Raw genomic sequence first — 16,257 nt, forward strand, 5'->3', positions numbered from 1 at the left:
TTTTTATAAAGTGGGTCCTTCAGTGACCTTGATATATAATGTACACCCCTTGTGCTGGCCTCAAGTCTGGGCTGAAATGTTTTTTACTCAGGAGGTGTTCTCACAATATCCTTTATAATGTTCATGTTTTTAATCTATTTTGTAATAAACGGATCAATACCTACCGAGTGTATCACTAGTTTTTTTTTTCATAGATTTGATATTGGTTCAGACCTTGTTCTGCTTCAGCAATCTAAGCACTGAAAGTGTGATCTCTATAACTGATTCAGTGGTGGTGAGATAGCTCAACTTAAAGTCTCAGTAGCTTGGCAGGCAGTGACTCGATCCATATGACATCCTGCAGATCGTAGGAAACTTTAATCCAAAAACTTGTGCAGATCATAACAGAAAAACATCAGATAGAAAAAAAAAATCAGTGTGTGTAGCTCCAGCAGAATACAACACATGTGGTGAATAGAAGCTAAGCATGAAAAATAAGGGTGGGATTATCTACATAGAGCACCCCCTAGCTGCAGAGTGAGTGAAAGTAATTTAAAGTTAAACAAACAACAATGCATGTGTGACATGATAGGCCTGTACATTTTAGCAATAATCTGTATTAAGGCAGAAAATATCTGCACCTAAATCCAGTGCAACTATAGTGCGATGATTTGACAAGTTTTACAATAGATTTTTACCTGCTTCTGTTTGGTAAATATTGATTCAGTCTTCTCCACAGTCTTCAAGCTGACTGCTAGGTGGAAGGGTTACATAATCAGTCTCAGCAGTGCAATATAAGGTTACCAGATTTTCAAAATTAAATCCAGGAATGTCCCCATTGATCACTCCCACTTTTAACCACATACTTCCAAAATCACACCACCATTTGTAGCCACACCCTCAAAGCCCACCCCCCATTTTTAAAGACATAAAAGTTCACCTTTTTTAATGAAAAAAAGGTCTCTCTGTCTTTTAGGACAGGCCGCCCTACCTCAACTTCCAGTGTGGTCAAAGAAAACTCGTCCATTACTTCCTGCTCCACCCTGAAATTTGGTATTTGGGGTGTAAAAAGCACTAGAAGGAAGCACTCCTCCAGCTGACCTCATTAACTTACACCCTGCACCTGCCCTCCCCCTCCAGGAGATTGCTCCCCCCCCCCCCCCCCCCATCTCTGTGCTCACATGCAATCATTATCAGTCTATATACACTCACTGGCAACTTTATTAGGTACACCCTTCGTGGCATACAGTATCTCACTACAGTGAGTACACCTCCCAGATTTTTGTAAATATTTTACTCTATTATTTATTTATTTATTACATATCTTTTCATGTGACAACACTGAAGAAATGACACTTTGCTACAATGTAAAGTAGTGATTGTACAGCCTGTTTAACAGTGTAAATTTACTGTCCCCTCAAAATAACTCAACACACAGCCATTAATGTCTAAACCGCTGGCAACAAAAGTGAGTACACCCCTAAAGTAAAATGTCCAAATTTGGCCAAATTAGCCATTTTCCCTCCCCGGTGTCATGTGATTCGTTAGTGTTACAAGGTCTCAGGTGTGAAGGGGGGGCAGGTGTGTTAAATTTGGTGTTATCGCTCTCACTCTCTCATACTGGTCACTGGAAGTTCAACATGGCACCTCATGGCAAAGAACTCACTGAGGATCTGAAAAAAAATAATTTGTTGCTCTACATAAAGCATAAAGATGGCCTAGGCTAATAGAAAATTGCCAAGACCCTGAAACTTAGCTGCAGCACATTGGCAAGACCATACAGCGGTTTAACAGGACAGGTTCCACTCAGAACAGGCCTCGCCATGGTCGACCAAAGAAGTTGAGTGCACGTGCTCAGCGTCATATCCAGAGGTTGTCTTTGGGAAGTAGATGTATGAGTGCTGCCAGCATTGCTGCAGAGGTTGAAGGGGTAGGGGGTCAGCCTGTCAGTGCTCAGACCATACGCCGCACACTGCATCAAATTGGTCTGCATGGCTGTCATCCCAGAAGGAATCCTCTTCTAAAGATGATGTACAAAATTGCCTGCAAACAGTTTGCTAAAGACAAGCAGACTAAGGACATGGATTACTGGAACCATCTCCTGTGGTCTGATGAGACCAAGATAAACTTATTTGGTTCAGATGGTGTCAAGCGTGTGTGGGGGCAACCAGGTGAGGAGTACAAAGACAAGTGTGTCTTGCCTGCAGTTAAGCATGGTGGTGGGAGTGTCATGGTCTGGGGCTGCATGAGTGCTGCCGGCACTGGGGAACTACAGATCATTGAGGGACCCATGAATGCCAACATGTACTGTGACATACTGAAGCACAGCATGATCCCCTCCCTTCAGAGACTGGGCCGCAGGGCAATATTCCAACATAACGACCCCAAACACCTCCAAGATGACCACTGCCTTGCTAAAGAAGCTGAGGGTAAAGGTGATGGACTGGCCAAGCGTCTCCAGACCTAAACCCTATTGAGTATCTGTGGGGCATCCTCAAACAGAAGGTGGAGGAGCGCAAGGTCTCTAACATCCACCAGCTCTGTGATGTCATCATGGAGGAGGGGAAGAGGACTCCAGTGACAACCTGTGAAGCTCTGGTGAACTCCATGCCCAAGAGGGTTAAGGCAGTGCTGGAAAATAATGGTGGCCACACAAAATATTGACACTTTGGGCCCAATTTGGACATTATCACTTAGGGGTGTACTCACTTTTGTTGCCAGCGGTTTAGACATTAATGGCTGTGTGTTGAGTTATTTTGAGGGGACAGTAAATTTACACTGTTATACAAGCTGTACACTCACTACTTTACATTGTAGCAAAGTGTCATTTCTTCAGTGTTGTCACATAAAAAGATAGAATAAAATATTTACAAAAATGTGAGGGGTGTACTCACTTTTGTGAGGTACTGTGTGTGTGTGTGTGTGTGTGTGTGTGTGTGTGTGTGTGTGTGTGTGTGTGTGTATGTATGTATATGTGTATATATATATATATATATATATATATACACACACAGTGGGGATCGAAAGTTTGGGCACCCCAGGTAAAAATTTGTATGAATGTGCATAAAGAAGCCAAGGAAAGATGGAAAAATCTCAAAGGCATCAAATTACATATTAGACATTCTTATAATATGTCAACAAAAGGTAGATTTTATTTCCATCATTGACACTTTCAAAATGACAGAAAACAAAAAAATTGCATCTGCAAAAGTTTGGACACCCTGCAGAATTTATAGCATGCACTGCCCCCTTTGCAAGGCTGAGACCTGCCAGTGTCATGGATTGTTCTCAATCATCGTCTGGGAAGACCAGGTGATGTCAATCTCAAAGGTCTTAAATGCCCAGACTCATCTGACCTTGCCCCAACAATCAGCACCATGGGATCTTCTAAGCAGTTGTCTAGAAAACTGAAACTGAAAATAGTTGACACTCACAAAGCTGGAGAAGGCTATAAGAAGATAGCAAAGCGTTTTCAGATGTCAATATCCTTTGTTTGGAATGTAATTAGGAAATGGCAGTCATCAGGAACAGTGGAAGTTAAAGCAAGATCTGGAAGACCAAGAAAAATATCAGACAGAACGGCTCGCAGGGTTGTGAGAAAAACAATTCAAAACCCACGTTTGACTGCGCGATCCCTCCAGAAAGATCTGGCAGACACTGGAGTTGTGGTACACTATTCCACTATAAAGAGATACTTGTACAAATATGGTCTTCATGGAAGAGTCATCAGAAGAAAACCTCTTCTACGTCCTCACCACAAAAATCAGCGTTTGAAGTTTGAAAAATGAACATATAGACAAGCCTGATGCATTTTGGAAACAAGTTCTGTGGACCGATGAGGTTAAAATTTAACCTTTTGGCAGGGCCGGTGCAAGGATTTTTGACACCCTAGGCGAAACCTCATTTTGCCGCCCCATTGTGGCTCCGCCCCTGACTCCACCTCCTTTGCCCCCCCAACTCCCCGGAAAAGCAGTAGACCAGTTTCACATGTATATGTATATGAAAACCAGTATATTTATAATAAGAAGGAAACAAGGCATGAAGAAAAGGAGGCATAGTATGACGGGGCCATTGCAAGGATTTTTGACTACATAGGCGAAGATTCCCCCTCCCCCCCCCCCCCGAACCCATCCACACCATCCTCTCACATCACCGCTGTAATGTGATGGGGCGCGATGTGAAGGAGGTCACATACCACTGAAAATGGAGCTGTGCTGAACTTCCACCAAATGGCAATGTGTAATGAGGGGGTGGTGTTATGCATTCCTCAGTTCCCCTCACTGCAGCTGAGTTCAACTAAACTTCCAATGGCTGGGTTCCCCCCCCATAAGCAAACTCCCAGATCACCTCCCCCCCCCCAGATACTCCCATTTTGATCCCACCTTCCCAGATACCCCTACCCTGGTTACACCCCCAGATACCCCCCCCCACTTTGATCACACCCCTAGATTACCCACCCCAACCTGATTACATCTCCCTAGATACCCCTACCCTGATTACACCTCTAGATACCTCTCTACACACAGAAGAGCACTACATCTCTACTGGAGAGAGAGTGGCTGAGAGAGAAGGGTGGCTAACAGAGAGGGGTGACTGACAGAGAGGAGGGCTGTGTTTAAGAGAAGGGGGGACTGAGAGAGAAGGGGGGACTGAGAGAGAAGGGGGGACTGAGAGAGAAGGGGGGACTGAGAGAGAAGGGGAGACTGAGAGAGAGGGGCAGAGAGAGAGGGAGACAGAGAGAGAGGGGCAGAGAGGGAGGGTGAACAGAGTGTGGGGCTGAGAGAGAAGGGGGCTCAGAGATAGGGTGGCGGATGGAGAGGGTGGCTGAGACACAGGGGGCCTCAGAGAGAGGGTGGCAGACAGAGAGGGGGGCTGGGAGAGACAGAGGGGCTCAGAGAGAGGGTAGCAGACAGAGAGGGGGGTTGAGAGAGAGAGGGGTGGACAGAGGATGGGGCTGAGAGAGGGGGGGGCTCATAGAGAGGGTGGTGGATGGAGAGGGAGGCTGAGAGAGACACAGGGGGCCTCAGAGAGAGAGGGGGGCAGAAAGAGAGGGGGGCTGAGAGAAATACAGGGGGGCTCAGAGAAAGGGTGGTGGACATAAAGGGGGGTTGAGAGAGAGGGGCCTCAGAGAGAGGGTGGCGGACACAGAGGGGGGCTGAGAGAGAGACAGGGGGCTCAGAGAAAGGGTGGCGGACAGAAAGGGGTGTTGAGAGACAGGGGCCTCAGAGAGGGGGTGGCGGACACAGAGGGGGGGCTGAGAGAGAGACAGGGGGCTCAGAGAAAGGGTGGTGGACAGAAAAGGGGGTTGAGAGAGAGGAGCCTCAGAGAGAGGGTGGCGGACACAGAGGGGGGCTGAGAGAGAGAGACAGGGGGCTCAGAGAAAGGGTGGCGGACAGAAAGGGGGGTTGAGAGACAGGGGCCTCAGAGAGGGGGTGGCGGACACAGAGGGGGGCTGAGAGAGAGAGAGAGAGAGTCAGGGGGCTCAGAGAAAGAGTGGTGGACAGAAAGGGGGGTTGAGAGAGAGGAGCCTCAGAGAGAGAGGGTGGCGGACACAGAGGGGGGCTGAGAGAGAGAGACAGGGGGCTCAGAGAAAGGGTGGCGGACAGAAAGGGGGGTTGAGAGAGAGGGGCCTCAGAGAGAGGGTGGTGGACACAGAGGGAGGCTGAGAGAGAGAGAGACAGGGGGCCCAGAGAAAGGGTGGCGGACAGAAAGGGGGGTTGAGAGAGAGGGGCCTCAGAGAGAGGGTGGCGGACACAGAGGGGGGCTGAGAGAGAGACAGGGGGCTCAGAGAAAGGGTGGCGGACAGAAAGGGGTGTTGAGAGACAGGGGCCTCAGAGAGGGGGTGGCGGACACAGAGGGGGGGCTGAGAGAGAGACAGGGGGCTCAGAGAAAGGGTGGTGGACAGAAAAGGGGGTTGAGAGAGAGGAGCCTCAGAGAGAGAGGGTGGCGGACACAGAGGGGGGCTGAGAGAGAGAGACAGGGGGCTCAGAGAAAGGGTGGCGGACAGAAAGGGGGGTTGAGAGAGAGGGGCCTGAGAGAGAGGGTGGTGGACACAGAGGGAGGCTGAGAGAGAGAGAGAGGGGGCTCAGAGAAAGGGTGGCGGACAGAAAGGGGGGTTGAGAGACAGGGGCCTCAGAGAGGGGGTGGCGGACACAGAGGGGGGCTGAGAGAGAGAGAGAGAGAGTCAGGGGGCTCAGAGAAAGAGTGGTGGACAGAAAGGGGGGTTGAGAGAGAGGAGCCTCAGAGAGAGAGGGTGGCGGACACAGAGGGGGGCTGAGAGAGAGAGACAGGGGGCTCAGAGAAAGGGTGGCGGACAGAAAGGGGGGTTGAGAGAGAGGGGCCTCAGAGAGAGGGTGGTGGACACAGAGGGAGGCTGAGAGAGAGAGAGACAGGGGGCCCAGAGAAAGGGTGGCGGACAGAAAGGGGGGTTGAGAGAGAGGGGCCTCAGAGAGAGGGTGGCGGACCCAGAGGGGGGCTGAGAGAGAGACAGGGGGCTCAGAGAAAGGGTGGCGGACAGAAAGGGGGGTTGAGAGAGAGGGGCCTCAGAGAGAGGGTGGCGGACACAGAGGGGGGCTGAGAGAGAGAGAGAGACAGGGGGCTCAGAGAAAGAGTGGTGGACAGAGGGGAGGCCTAGAGAGAGAGAGAGACAGAGGGGCTTAGAGAGAGGGTGGTGGACAGAGAGGGCAGCTGAGAGAGACATTGGGGGGCACAGATGGAGGGTGGTGGATAGAGAGAGGGGCTGAGAGAAAGGATGTTGACAGAGATGGGGGGGCTGACAAAGATTGTGGGGGTGACAGAGAGGGTGGGAAGATGAGAGAGAGACCTCAAAACCTGTCCCTGACCACAGTCCCTCCTCTGCCCCCTCATCCCAGTCTGTATGTGCAGTTAGGTCTGTTTCAGTGTATGATGCTTAATACCTTGTTGATACTGAAGGTGCTCTGCTGCTCCTTCCAGCAGCTCCCTTACTGCTGTTGCTGGAGCAGAGAGGAGGTTGGAGGGGACCGAGTTCAGGCTTTGGGACTCCACGGATGCTTCTGCGCGCCTCTTCAGGACTGAACTCCACAAGAGCTCCATTGAATATGTCCAGCCGAAGGATGACGTCATCGCTGTGAGCCGACCGACACTCCGATGGTATTGGTATGGCAGTGGGACGGGGCGCACACCGCTACTGAAGGCACTGTGTGGTCACGGTGCTTGGACAAGCAGTCCCATAGCATCGGAGTGTCAGTCGGCTCACAGCGCTGACGTCATCCTCCGGCTACAGCATTCGGCTCCATCGCTTCAGTCTCCCCTCTGTCAGGTATCATAAGACTCCCGCGGCAGCCGGGAGATTACACGCGACTTGCGGGTGTCTGCGAGCCGCCGGCCAAAGGCGGGAGACTCCCGCAAGTCGCAGGAGACTGCCACACCATGCCACTGCTGGAAAAAAAAAATATTTTGCCGCCCTCCCTACCCTGGCGCTTTAGGCAGCCGCCTAACCTGCCTATTGCGGGCGCCGGCCCTGCCTTTTGGCTGGAATGAGCAAAGGTACGTTTGGAGAAGAAGGGGGGCACATAATTTCATGAAAAGAACCTCTGTCCAACTGTGAAGCATGGCGGTGGATCAATCATGGTTTGGGGTTGTATTGCAGCCAGTGGCACAGGGAACATCTCACGAGTAGAAGGAAAAATGGATTCAATAAAATTTCAGCAAATTTTGGATGGTAACTTGATGCCATCTGTGAAAAAGCTGAAGTTAAAGAGAGGATGGCTTCTACAAATGGATAATGATCCTAAACACACCTCGAAATCCAGGGGGGATTACATCAAGAGGCGTAAACGGAAGGTTTTCACAATCTCCCATCAGCCATGGCCTTCACAACCTCCTGACCTCAACATAATTGAAAATCTATGGATAGACCTTAAAAGAGCAGTGCGTGATAGACAGCCCAGAAATCTCAAAGAACTGGAAGACTTTTGTAAGGAAGAATGGGAAAAGATACCTCAAACAAGAATTGAAAGACTCTTGGCTGGCTACAAAAAGTGTTTGCAAGCTGTGATTCTTGCCAAAAGGGGCAGTACAAGATATTAACACTGCAGGGTGCCCAAACTTTTGCAGACACCATTTCTTTTTTGGTTTTCTGTTATTTTGAAAGTGTAAATGATGGAAATAAAATCTAACTTTTGTTGACATATTATAAGAATGTCTAATCTGTAATTTGATGCCTTTTGGAGATTTTTCCATCTTTCCTTGGCTTCTTTATGCACATTAATACAAATTTTTTACCTGGGGTGCCCAAACTTTCGATCCTCACTGTATACACACACAAATGTCTTACCTTTCATTTGTATTTTCCTCTGGGTTGCTGTACAAGGTGAGGGGTCACATATACTTTAATACACCAGTCACATGATGCCTCCTGCTTCCTCCTTTGGAATGGGACTGGTCCCTGTACTCCAGTAATTACGGTACCTCCCCTGGCGGGGCGCCTGCACTGGAACAATGGCAGCACTCTCCGTCTCCTTGGAGTCACACAACAATAGGGAGAAAGTTGTGAAAACAGCAGCAACAGCTCCAGGATTGAATCTGTGACAGGCAGAGCCGGCCTACAGCACTGATTTCCTTGGGCACAATGGGCACGCTCACCATCTCTGCAAAAAAAAAATAGAGAATTAAAGAAAGAAAGAGAGAAGCCTTCCCCTTTAAATGCGGTGAACGCCATGGAAGTCTCAGAACTGGATCTGCGTTTTGCCCCGGACCTTCGCTGCGAGAATCGAACCTCCAAGGTGCCCCTCTGCCAGGCGTGCGAGACCTGCGTCCTGGCCGCCAAAGTGGCCGCAACTAAAGAATGGTTCCCGCGGGCCGGCGACCACTCCCAAAGGAGGTTCCTGTTCGGGGTGGTCCGGCGGATGAAGAGCGCCGACCTTCTGGCGTACGTGGAGAAGGCGCTGCAGCCGGCGTTGGGGAAAGATTTCACCTACAGCCGGTCCCGGATCAACCCCAGCCTGGCGCGGGACCTCGCCACCGCCAGCTCGGACCGGGCCCTGGGCAGGCAGCAGCTGCGGCAGTTCATGGCGGAGACCTGGGACTGGTTGAAGGACGGGTCATACTGGACCAAAGCCAACTACGCCCTCCAGCTGCTTCAGATGTGCGACCCGCACCTGCTGCACAACGCCGCCAACTTAATCCCCGTGCTTATCATCCAGCAGAGGCAGCGAGGAGGTAAATACGAACCCGGTTATGGAACCTGCTTCCTGAAATCCCACTTTATACTGAAATACTGCACACCAGCTGAAGGTTAAAATCAGGCTTGCAGAGGGATTGTGGGTTGGTGGGGAGGGGGGTCAGTTAGTTGGGTGGACAGGGATGAGGGAACCCCCAGCATATTGACGCTCACTGGTAGTCCAAAGAGCACGCGCTTATTTTACATGTGCCGGGACAGGATCCAAAGTTAACAAAAAGTGACAGTTATTTTCAGTTGGGTCCAACAGCATAAAAAATGTTGCATCACTGAAAATAAAGCGCCTTGTGGTGGCCATGTATTCTGCGATTTTTACTATCCGATCAATGTGTGATTCGATCAACATGATTAAATTAGCAAAACAAAAAAATCAAATAGCCGTAACTTCCTTTCCAAGCGGATTCGATTGAATGGCATCGATCGGCCAGGACAGAAAGGGATCTATTGTTTTCCATGGATCAGAAGCGCTGAGATACTTTGTAAAGACGATCGTATTTGTGATTGATCGGATTTGGAGATTACATGGTGGGAATAGGGATGTGATTATGCTTGTTGTCTCCCAGAGGCGGCGGGGGAGGTAAATCAGAACCCAACTCCATCCACAGTGATCTAAGGCGAGGCTCACATCTATACAGGTTGCAGTTGGTGCGTTTTTCCGGCACATTTTGCATTTTTGAACTCCTGTTTTTCATGCGTTTTGCGAGGTGGGGGTTTGGCTAATAGGAAAGTATGACAGTTCTGTTCATAAAGTATTCGACTTTACACTTTCTGGCTCTCAAGTAGCATCAAAGGCGCATCAAAGTACTGCATGGACCAAAGTCACATGTTAGGGTTAAGGGCTAGGGTCACCGTTACTAGCGAGTGTTAATGTTTAAGTCTAGGGTTAGGAATAAGGGCTAGGGATAATTGTTAAGGTTAAGGGCTAGGGTTAGGGTTAAATGTTAGGGATAAGGGTTAAGGGCTAGAGTTAGCATTACCGGCGAGGGTTAAAGGCTAGGGTTAGGATTAAGGCCAAGGGTTAGGGTTTAATGTTAGGGCTAGGGTTAAATATTAGGGTTAAATGTTAGGGTTAATGGCTAGGGTTAAGGGCTAGGGTTACCGTTACTGGTGAGGGTTAATGTTAAAGGCTAGGGTTAGTGTTAAGGGTTAGGGTTAATATTAGGGTTCATGGCTAGGGCTAGGATTAAAGGCTAGGGATTATTGTTAGGGTGAAGGGTTAGGGTTAAACGTTAGGGTTTAGGGCTAGCGTTAGCGTTATAGCCTAGGGTTAGGGTTAAGGACTAGAGTTAGGGTTAAATGTTAGAGTTAAGGCCCAGGGTTAGGGTTTAATGTTAGGGTTAAGGGCTAGGAATAGGGTTAAATGTTAGGGTTAATGGCTAGGGTTAGGGTTAAATGGTAGGGTTAAGGGCTAGCGTTAGCATTATAGGCTAGGGTTAGGGTTAAGGACTAGAGTTAGGGTTAAATGTTAGGGTTAGGGATAAGGGTTAAGGGCTTGGGTTAGTGTTACTGGCGATGGTTAATGTTAAAGGCTAGGGTTAGGGTTAAATGTTAGGGTTAGGGTTAAATGTTAGGGTTAAGGGCTAGAGTTAGGGTTAAATGTTAGGGTTAATGGCTAGGGTTAAATGCTAGGGTTAAGGGCTAGAGTTAGGGTTAAGGGCTAGCGTTATAGGCTAGGATTAGGGTTAAGGCTTAGGGTTAGGGTTTAATGTTAGGGATAAGGGTTAAGGGCTAGGGTTAGCGTTACTGGCAAAGGTTAATGTTAAAGGCTAGGGTTAGGGTTTAATGTTAGGGTTAATGGCTAAGGTTAGGGTTAAGGACTAGGGTTAGTGTTATAGGCTAGGATTAGGGTTAAGGCTTAGGGTTAGTGTTAGGGCCTAGGGTTAGCATTACTAACAATGGTTAATGTTAAAGGTTAGGGTTAGGATTAAGGGCTAGGGTTAGGGCTTAATGTTAGGGCTAAGGGCTAGGGTTAAATGTTAGGGTTAGGATTAAGGGCTAGGGTTAGGGTTAAGGACTAGGGTTAGTGTTATAGGCTAGGGTTAGGGTTAAGGTTTAGAGTTAAAGCGGTAGTATAACGATTTTTGTGACTTTTACCTACAGGTAAGCCTATAATGCAGCCTATAATAAGGATCACCTGTAGGTACAATTAATATCTCCTAAACCTGCACGGTTTAGGAGATATTCACCCTGCATGCAGCCGCTGACGCGAGTGGCGCATGCGCTCTTTAGGTCCGGCGGACCTTCAGAGTTCCTTGCCAGGAAGTTGGCGGAAAGTTAATCCCCTGCGCACATTCCTGAAATCGGGATTTATACTCAACTGCCACATACCAGCTGAAACCTGCGATCGGGTAAAAAGCTATCAAATTCATGACTAAGGCATCTCAGTGCTACTGATCGATGCAAATGCTTCCTCCTGCCTACTACAAAGTTACAATGTACAGTCTGATCAATGGGGGAGGGGAGACTGAGGAAATTCTTCCTGGTCCTTCTACAAAGTTACAATGTACAGTCTGATCACTGGGGGAGGGGGGACTGAGGACATGCTTCCTGGTCCTTCTACAAAGTTACAATGTACAGTCTGATCACTGGGGGAGGGGGGACTGAGGAAATGCTTCCTCCTCTATCTACAAAGTTACAATGTACAGTCTGATCACTGGGGGGAGGGGCTAAGGAAATGCTTCCTCCTGCCTGCTGTAAAGTTACTGTCAGGTCCAGTTCCAATCCAGGCAAAGAGCCGCGTCCGTTGCTTTCAGAGGTTTGCAGGAATGAAAAGCGATCGGTCGGTGTCTCTCGCCATATACGGCACGGATATTAGAGGCTCATGAATGTTTGATGAGTTCCCTGACCCGCAGACCTTTCTGGTAGACCGAATTTCACTCTTACAAAGGAAAATATTCCCCTGACATGTTATCTTCTTGCGTTTGCCCATTCTGTACCGCTAAGCTGTACCCCAGAATATGGGTAATCGTCATCCGGGGGGGAGGGGGGGGTGCTCAGACCCCCAGATCGTTCATGTGAATGTAATCCCTAAATCTTTGCTTCTAGTAACATTGGCCTCATGTCTCCTTATATCCAGTTTTCTGAATGAAATCATTGTCTTCATGAATCTGTTACAAAGTTTCTTACCTGGAGATCCTGCCAGATACAGAACTTCCTGTCACAGGGTGACAACGTTAAGCCACTGCCTGTGAATTAGCAGCAGTGTTGTCAGCCTGCTGCTTTGTAAGCCAACTAAAGGACGGCACCTGTCAGGCTGAGAGACGGTGACTTATGGGTTCATACAGTATATAAACAGTGCCGAGCTACAGTGCCTTGAAAAAGTTTTCATACCCCTTGTAGTTTCCCACATTTTGTCATGTTATGTTACAACCAATAACATAAATTAATTTTATTTTTGCAAAGCTGGTAGAGACATCCCCAAAAAGACTTGCAGCTGTAATTGCAGGGAAAGGCGGTTCAACAAAATAGACTCGGGGGGGGGGGGGGGGGTGAATACAAATGCAGCCACACTTTTCACAGATTTATTTGTATCATTTATCATTTTCCTTCCACTTAACAATTATGGCCACTTTGTGTCGGTCTATCACAGAAAATCCCAATAAAATACATTTATGTTTTTGGTTGTTACATGACAAAATGTGGGAAATTTCAAGGGGTGTGAATACTTTTTCAAGGCACTCTATATGAGTTTGTAACCTGCACTTCACCTGAGGTCCAATCACAGGTCAGATGTTTTGTAATTGCCTCACCAGACTGCCAGAAGGAAACGTTCGGAGCTGATAAAATGGGCCATTCGGAAGAGACTGACTACCCTACACAAGATGACCCGTCGCTCATGGTGGTCCCCACCTCCTTCCAGTCCACATCAGGAGTCAGAAAGTACAAAGACTTCATCCGCTGCCTCCCAGTGCACCTCTCCAAGAAGATCCTGGGTATGTCTATCAATTGCCATGCCAAGGCTGGGCCTACCAGACAGGAGACCTAGGCACTGGCAAAGGGCAGCACAACATTTATGTTCATATTAATGTGTAGTTTTATCAAGTGTAGGATGGAGTGGGGAAGTGTAGCGAACCCTGATTAGTGCATGCACAGCCAGGCACACTGCATTTTCTTCTGCTTTAACTGACTCAAACGAACAGTCTAAGGGTGTATTTTTGGGGTTTTATTGGAACAATAGACTTGGATGGGATGAAGGGATCATGGGATACCCCAAAACTGATCAGCTGAACACTTAAGGACTCTCCTCTAACTTGCTGAGCTACACAAAAATGTCCCACAGAAGCTCTAATGCTAGCAGGAGACTGGGGCTTGTCCCAAAAGACCGGATGCTACACACACACTAACTTCCAGCACAGGGACAGGGAAGTTCCAACCTTCCATATAGGCCCCCCCCTCAGCAGAAGCATCAGCTGGGACCTCAATGTCTTCTAAACAGCACCTCCAGTATTCCTGCCCCAGGGGTCTCCTCCAGCAGGACTGGATCCAGGAACTATGCTGCTCCTCTCTCAGGACCCAGACTCTTTATGGGCTCCCCATCACCTACTGGGCACGCCTCCCCAGGGATTGGCTGGAGTGCCATAAACATTCAGGCTGCTTACTCTGTGCTTCCTCCCACTATAATTCTGGAAATTCTCTATAATACAGGGTGGGCAATCAGGGAAGCAGCTTGTGAGAAACTGAGCAGACCTGAAAAATCAATCACTGCTTCATTGAATAAATGGAAGCCAATTAGATTTAACTAACAGCCTACAACTAACAGCCTTTTAGAAAATGCTAATTGGCTAATGTGCATGCGCGAATTAGCGCCTGGCTAATACGCATTAGCCAATGCGCATGCGCATTCGCTAACATGCGCGACCCCACGCACATCATGCGTTCTTATGTTCGCACACGTTGACCCGGACGTTTGGCGCCAAAGAAGGCCTATTTAAAGGCAGCTGGTGCATTTGCACTTTGCTGTTTTGTCTTCAGCTCTCCTATGTTCCCGAACCTGCTTCCTGTTGATTCCTGTCTGATACCTGTTGACCTTTGGCTCGTCCCTGACCTCGCTTGTTTGCTGCCCGTCCTGACCCCGGCTCGTTTTGACTATTCTTCGGCATTCTCCTTGTCGGCTCATCCATCTTCGGACCTTGACCGGTTACCCTCTGGTGGGGCGACTCTGAGGATCGCGACCTGGTATCCACCTGCAGCCAAATCCATCCTCACCATCAGAGGCTCTGGTGAAGACCGGTGGAGGCTTAGACCCCGCACCTCAGGCTAGCCTGTGCTACTCACCTCAGGGGTTTCCATCCAAGCTCCGCCCACCGGCAACCGTAAGCCTTCTCTGCACGACAGGCTTCCGTCAGCCGCATAACACAGCCTTCCCATGCCCAGTCCCCCCTGTGCCCACAGGAAGTGCGAAAATGCCCCTCGTGGCTTTTCTTCTTCCCATAATCCCCTGCAGTCTTATGGTGGTTTGACAACTGAACATAAGTCTTGGGAACACATCTTGGTGGCCAATGGACATTGGCCAATATATGGAGTTATGTTGATGAGGGTAACTGTAGAAATGCCCAGAGCTACCCATAAGGCAGAACGGATTATTTGTTAGGAATTGCCCAATTTTAGAGAATCTCTGTGTTCTAAGTTCGGTATGGATTGTTGTCACCTTCTTCCGTCTCATTCTGATGACAGGATACCTGAAGAAGAAGCACCTCTTCAGCTGTTTGTTCGTGTCCCATCATTGGTGTTATGTTACCAAGGAGCTTTTCCTGGATCTAGAAGCTGAGACGCTGGTGCGGAATGAAGCCATGATCCTTCAGGTAAGGGTCTTCAACGTCATGACTGGTGGATTATTTAGTCGAAATGGCTTTTTTCAATTAAGATTTGGTGCTGGTGGTCTGCTATTTCTTTGGCTTGTAAACCAGGTGGAGCTACGAGGTGCCGTATCATTGGAGTTTTTCTCGAATTGGGGAGTAATCCCTACATAGTTTCTGGAGGGTTCCACTAGTGGTCACCACAAGCAAAGTAAAAGAAATTATCTGTCTTATCCCAAAATGTAAATATTTGCAAACTGCATCATTATTCCATAAGAATCAAAATTCGTTTTTGTATTTACTTTTGGAGTTGCAGTTGGCCTATTGGGGTAAAAAGGAATGAGACACGTAGCACCCTCCTAGGTAGGGAGGTAGGGGGTGTAATTTGCTCTGTCTGCTTATCAGGAGAGTGGCAGGTAAAACCATAGTTGCTCTGTCTGCTTATAAGGGGAGCAGGATTTCTAGTCAGGCCTGTTGCATGTGTCCATGTGTAATTCATCTGGTCTGAGGGAGTGCCCCCACTGTGTCCAATAGGGGAGCCTGTTGGACAGTGGAGGAAACCCAGCCAGTGAATGGATCTCTCGCTAAGAAAAAAAACTCGCCATATCACTTGGCTTGTATTAAGAGATTATTATTGATATTTTACAAGATTTATACAGCACCAACAGTTTACAATATAAAGGGGGACGGTACAATTACAATACAGTTCAATACAAAAGGAATAGGAGAGTCCTGCACAAGGAGCTTACAATCTAAAGGACGGGGGGGGGGGGTGGTACAAAAGGTAATAGTTGCAGGGGGTGATATGACGGAGATGGCTCCAGAACAGTTTTTTAGGTGGAGGTGGGGTAGGCTTTCCTAAATAAATGAGTTTTCAAGGATAAAGGCGGACAAGGTAGGAGCTGACCCGACATACTGGGGTAGGGAGTTACAGAAGATGGGAGAGGCTCTGGAGACGTTCTGGAGGAAAGCGTGGGAGGAGGTAACAAGGAAGCTACAGAGCACGAGGTCCTGGGAGGAGCGGAGAGGATGATTTGGACGATATCTGCAGATGAGGTTGGTTATGTAGAGGTTGTGGATGGCCTTATATGTTGTGTCAGTATTTTAAATTTTACACAGTGGGTAGGGGAAGCCAGTGAAGGGATTGGCAGAGAGGAACAGCAGTCACGCATTGGTTAGTAAGGGGTATTAGTCTAGCAGCAGCATTAATAATAGACTAGAGTGGGGATAGCCTGTGTTGAGGTTGGGCAGCGAGGAGAGAGT

The 16,257-nt window shown here is 48.4% G+C and overlaps 1 protein-coding gene across 1 annotated transcript in view; it reads left to right on the plus strand.

Moving 5' to 3' along the window:
* Positions 1-8,678: 8,678 nt before the first annotated feature.
* FBXW10B (F-box and WD repeat domain containing 10B) overlaps positions 8,679-16,257 on the plus strand; it is a gene marked incomplete at its 5' end in the record, with an annotated part of 28,487 nt that continues 20,908 nt past the window's right edge. Inside the window, 3 exons of the mRNA XM_082272658.1 lie at positions 8,679-9,180; positions 12,952-13,131; positions 14,873-15,000. Of these exons, the coding sequence (XP_082128784.1) occupies positions 8,679-9,180; positions 12,952-13,131; positions 14,873-15,000 (810 nt within the window). The remainder of the gene's footprint in view (positions 9,181-12,951; positions 13,132-14,872; positions 15,001-16,257) is intronic.

The sequence above is a fragment of the Pelophylax lessonae genome (genome assembly GCF_965119305.1).
Source record: "Pelophylax lessonae genome assembly, chromosome: 11".
Classification (NCBI taxonomy): domain Eukaryota; kingdom Metazoa; phylum Chordata; class Amphibia; order Anura; family Ranidae; genus Pelophylax; species Pelophylax lessonae.